Genomic DNA, 5,188 nt, shown 5'->3' with positions numbered 1-5,188 from the left:
CCCCCCCCCCCCAAAAAAAAAAAAGTATGTTTAGTCTACAAGCTCATTGGCCTGTTATTCTCCAAGTAGAGTTTAACACCAGATACTAGTCCATAACCCTTCCGGAGAAGTTCATCTAAGCATATCACAATGATACCACCAAAACAAAGCTGAATAATGATTAGAATTGTATTGCCTACTCCAAGTTGGCCGACGCTACCATACATCCCCGACAGAACATATGCGACTGCTTCACCAACAGCAACAAGTATGCCCAACAGCTTCTGAGCACCATTTCTGGGAAGAAATTAATGACATCATTAGAAAAGGTATATTATAACACAGCCAATCTAGTTGTAAATGACAATAGTACCTGCATCCTCTGATCCTCTCCACCTAAATGCTACAGTACTTGAATTTGCAAGCATAAGTTCTAAGTAATTGTAAAGATAAACAGTGCATTAAAGCATATAGGTATAGGAAAGAATATGATGCTAGCAATACTGAACAAATAAAATCAAAGTAGCAAATAAGGTCAGAGAACATAAGAGACTCTCAAGGTATCTTTATTAAGGCAGTAAAGAAATTATTTCAAGCCAGAGATCCACATCCATCAGAAGCAAAGTCATCCATGAAATGGCTAAATCTACTACAAAAGGTATAGTCTACTAATGATTACTAAGTTAATTCAAGGTATAATGGGGAGAGCAGGACCAACAAATTCATAAAAATGTTAAGCAACGATTGCTAAAAATACTCACAAGAGGGCCCGATCTTCCCAGACATTGTTATCAACTTCGATGATCTTTGATCCAGCTAAGAGTTGCATCACCAATCCAGATGTCACAATGGGAGTAATCCCAAGCTCCATAACAGTCCCACGGTTTGAGGCGAGAATAAAACGCATCCAGTTAAAAGGGTCTGCTCCTGTAGTGGAATGCATTCCATAGAGAGGAAGTTGACTGCAGACCAGGAAAATAAAGAGGGGGATCACAGTGTATATCACTTTCTCTCTAAATGGAACCTTCCTGTCTGCAGTCTGCACTTCTGGTAGAAATGACAGAAATGGTCTAACAAGATGGAGAACTCTGAACCCTTCCACCATTTTAAACTATCAAAACTAAAACAGTCAAACCTGCAACAAGAAATCAATCAGAAAAGCTCAGTACCATCAATTCAGAATAAACCTAATGCTAGTAAGGCAATCTTCCTTGCAAAAAATTGGTACATGATGATAACTAAAATGATATTATGAAATGATCATGGCGATGTTGATGTGGCAACTGGTGAAGAATATGCATTAGATTCAAAAGGACAAAGAGAATAAAAATACAAAAGAGTACTACCATGATCAAAGCAGAGCTTCACATATAAACATTAACATCTGAATCGGTATACATGACAAGGCCAACTTTTAGGAAAGACCAGTTAAAATTTCACAAATCAAGTATTTTTAAGGGGACTTTATTATCACTCCCCTACACTTGACCTATATTTATTAAACCTCGCATGCTTTTCACTTTTTTTCTGATACTCCCCTGCTTTTTCATTTTTACATCTCTTTCTCCCCTACTCTTTTTAAATACCCAAATTAACCTTCCTTTTCACATATAAGATATTACATTTTTTTCAAATTGACTAGTTTAAAACATGGTTTGAACCAAACCACTTACAAATTTTGTCTCATCCAATCATCAAGGATACTGACATAGCTGATGTGTCCTTAAAGATATTATTAATTAATTTATTTATTTATTCTCATCCAATCATCAAAGATGTTGTTTATTTATTTATTTATTTATTTATTTTTATTATTATTATTATTATTTTGTTTCATCCATCATCACAAATTTAGCAATATATTTTTTGATGGGTATTAGATTGGTATCGGTTTTAGAGAGAAAAAAAAACGTGTGGTATTGGAATGGAACATATGATACCGATATAGATATAGAATTGATAAAAGTATTGGATCAACAATGTAAATACCCGATTGGAACATATGATACCAATACTAATACAGATATAAATTAGATCCAAAATTATTCTTTTTCGAATTTACAATACCTGATTGGATGAGACAAAATTTGTTAGTGCTTTGGTTCAAATCATGTTTTGAACCAATCAATTTGAAAAAAGTGCAATAGGTTACGAGTGTAAAAGAGGGGTAATCAAGATATTTAAAAAGAGGGGCGGGGTGGGGAAGATATGTAAAAAAAAAAAAAAAGGAGGGTATCAGAAAAAACAAAAAAAAAAGGTCGGGGAGTTTTACAAAATATAGGTCAAGTGTAAGAAATTCCCCTATTTTTAATAGTAGTTATCTCCGCAAAGTGGATCTGGCGGAAACCTCTAAATCAAATCTGAAACTCTCCAACAGGATTCACAACCGAGATAGTTTTTCAGCCTTATATTCTGAAATCTGAGTCGCCCAAGGGTGGAGAAACACCCCCAAGTCTCAGCCTGATCTGTGAAGATTCAATTGAGTTCCTTTCACCCATTATTACCACCAACATCAAGGAAAATGGTAGAACGACAACAGAAGAAAAAAGGATAGTGAAGGATCGGGATAAGATAATCGAACCTGGGAAGGGGGAAGAATCAGAAGTCGAACCAGCTTCGAGTTTGTCAGCTTGGCTTCGTACCGCTTCGTTGATGCTCGGGCCTCGGGTGAATCTTGAGATCCTTCGCCGTAATCGTTCGCTTTCTCCTTAGTAGCGGAAGAACTACTACCGAGAAAGGGTGAAATTAGGTAAAATAGGAGATAAAAATCCGCGGACACGATACGATCAGGTCTTGTTACCAAAAAAAAAAGATACGATCAGGTCTTTATGCAGTGAACTGATCGGTCTTGGTATCGGTCTCAATCGATATCGGGATCGGACTTGTCCCTTTTCTCTAATGGATTTTTTAACCATTTTACTCTAATAATTTACCAGTGGATCGATACGGTTCGGATCAATGTCGGGAATCGGTTCCTCTTGATACCAATCCGATATATATATATATATTTGGTATATAAATTGCCAAATCCCTTTTATTAATTAATAAAAAAATTCTTACCATAAAGATTTTACACTATTCATTAAACCCAAAGTTTCTCATATCGTACTAGAGGATTTTGACTATAATATGTGGTGCTTTTTCTTTAATGGTTGCTGCCGCATCTTTTGGAACAAGAAGTCATGCACCTTTCCAATTTGTTGTCATCATTTTTTATTGTAAGTGGAGCATGAAGATTTGGAACATCCAACAATACAATAGAAATTTGGATCTAAATTAATGGAAGCTTGGTACACTCCTCCAACACAGGCCAAACAATCAGCACCACATGAAAGTAGTGAACCACCTTTTACGATGCATTTGATGCAGTTGAAGCATTTGGGAATCCATACGGCTGAGGTGTGCTGTGCAACCACAACCATAACTAAAAACATCAAGAAAACTGACCTAATGTTTCTTCCTCCCTCCATTGCTCTTCTATCTTCACACTTAATTAGCTCTTCTAGTTAGGTCATTTGGATTATAAGACTTGTACATGGAAACTATTGATTTTTGGTTGGATAATTGGTTGGGTGTGGGCCCAATTATTGATTTTGTGGACGATGCATTGCATGTAAACCTGAAATACCAGGGTAAATGAGGTAACAAATACTGAAGGTGTTTGGAATTAGGATGTGCTGGATATAATTGATTCACAAAATATTAAGGATAATATTCTAGGTTGCAATGTCAAATTATTGGCCAGAGAGGACCGATTGATGTGGATGCCATCTCCAGATGGTAGGTTCTCTACCAAGTCAGCTTGGAGTGTGGTTTGTGCTTATTTTAATACGATCTTGTATTCTAAATGGTTGTGGAATCGTTATCTTCCATCTAAGATTGGTTTCTTCTCTTGGCAAATTTTCAATGTTAAGACCTCAACAAATGATTCACTGATGAATATTGGTATCCCTTTGGTTTCCAAGTGCCTTTGTTGCAAGAGCCCTTGGAGAGAATCGTCCACTCATTGCTTAATGTTGGGTGGAACGGCAACAAAGGTTTGGGATTATTTTGAAAGATTATTTGATGTGGATTTAATTCCAACCCATAACATCAGGGGTAGAATTTTATTTTGGCAATCCAAGGCAGGGCTTAAGGGTGCTTGTGACTTCATAAAATACTTATTACCATCGCTAATAGTATAGGAGTTGTGGTGAGAAAGAAACAACCGAAGGCATGGAGAGGGTGCTCGCACGTCTGGATTGATCATAGAAAGGCTATAAAGATAGGTGCAGGAGATCCCTCTTCCATCTAAGGTTAGTAAGTTTTCGTCTATGAGGGAGAATATTATTTTGTAGGTTTTTAATATTAATCCTCCCATGTGGAGGCAAAAAGCTTCAATTCCCACATTCTAGCTTCCCCTTGTGAAGTCAGTCAAGTTAAATGTAGATAGTGCTAACAAAGGAATTCCTGATATTAGTGGAGGAGGAGGTCTCATTAGAAATAAGGATGGCACAACTCTTGTGGTTTTCTTTAGTTTCTATGGTGTTTACTCTAATTCTGTGGCTGAGCTGCATTCTTTGAGGGACGGTTTAAGGTTACGTATGAATTTTGGTTTCTCATATTTTTCCATTAGCTCCGATTCTTCTTTGATTGTGAACTCAATATCTAATAGGTCTTGTGATCTATGGAGTTGTTGGTATTGGTTTCAGGAGGTTATGGCTCTATGTGACTCTCTTCGAACTCGAATATCTTTCTCTTTTCGAGAGAGTAATAGAGCGGCTGATTGGTTGGCGAACTTGGCATGTGCTTCATCTACGGATTCAATTTTTCTTGGTAACCAACCTCTTCCTAGAGATCTTAGCCAAATCATTAGGAAAGATAAAGCTAGGTGGCCGATATTTAGAATGTAATTTTTTTTCCTTTGGGTTTTTTGGTTGTCCTTTAAGAGTGCAAGTGCTTCTATTTGTTGATTTGGGGTAAGGTGGGTTATGTCCCCCCTTGTATTCCTTTTCTATTTTTTTCATAATATCTCAGTGGCTTCCTTAGGTCCTAGATAATATTCGGATTAGAAAAAAAAACTATAACCTATTTGGATTATAAGGCTATGTAGGAGTTTTGAGCTTTGAATCAAACCAACTCAAGGATTGTTCAAATATAATTAAAAATATATATATAAATATCATATGGAAAATTTTCTTGTACCACCCCTAAAAATCCCCATAACTTG

At 36.5% G+C, this 5,188-nt stretch overlaps 2 protein-coding genes across 2 annotated transcripts in view; both read right to left on the bottom strand.

Annotated features, from left to right (window-relative positions):
* LOC122059256 (protein transport protein Sec61 subunit alpha-like) overlaps positions 1-2,727 on the bottom strand; it is a 24,361-nt gene extending 21,634 nt beyond the window's left edge. The window contains exon 1 of the mRNA XM_042621947.1: positions 2,561-2,727. The gene's annotated coding sequence lies outside the window, so the exon portion shown is untranslated. The remainder of the gene's footprint in view (positions 1-2,560) is intronic.
* Positions 36-1,084, bottom strand: LOC122059835 (protein transport protein Sec61 subunit alpha-like). Its single transcript, XM_042622869.1, has 2 exons — positions 741-1,084; positions 36-276 (listed from the first exon to the last, which is right to left on the bottom strand). The coding sequence occupies exons 1-2, from the start codon at positions 1,082-1,084 to the stop codon at positions 36-38; spliced, it is 585 nt and encodes a 194-aa protein (XP_042478803.1).
* Positions 2,728-5,188: the final 2,461 nt, after the last annotated feature.

Source organism: Macadamia integrifolia, chromosome 13 (assembly GCF_013358625.1).
Source record: "Macadamia integrifolia cultivar HAES 741 chromosome 13, SCU_Mint_v3, whole genome shotgun sequence".
NCBI lineage: Eukaryota > Viridiplantae > Streptophyta > Magnoliopsida > Proteales > Proteaceae > Macadamia > Macadamia integrifolia.
This window is presented reverse-complemented; position numbering and strand designations above follow the sequence as displayed.

Bases quoted from the DNA above. Each gene is read 5' to 3' on its own strand.
- LOC122059835 (XM_042622869.1), bottom strand. From the start codon at position 1,084: ATGGTGGAAGGGTTCAGAGTTCTCCATCTTGTTAGACCATTTCTGTCA. The intron at 277-740 runs GTGAGTATTTTT...ATTTCTTCCCAG, and splicing joins TGGGAAGATCGGGCCCTCTT to AAATGGTGCTCAGAAGCTGT.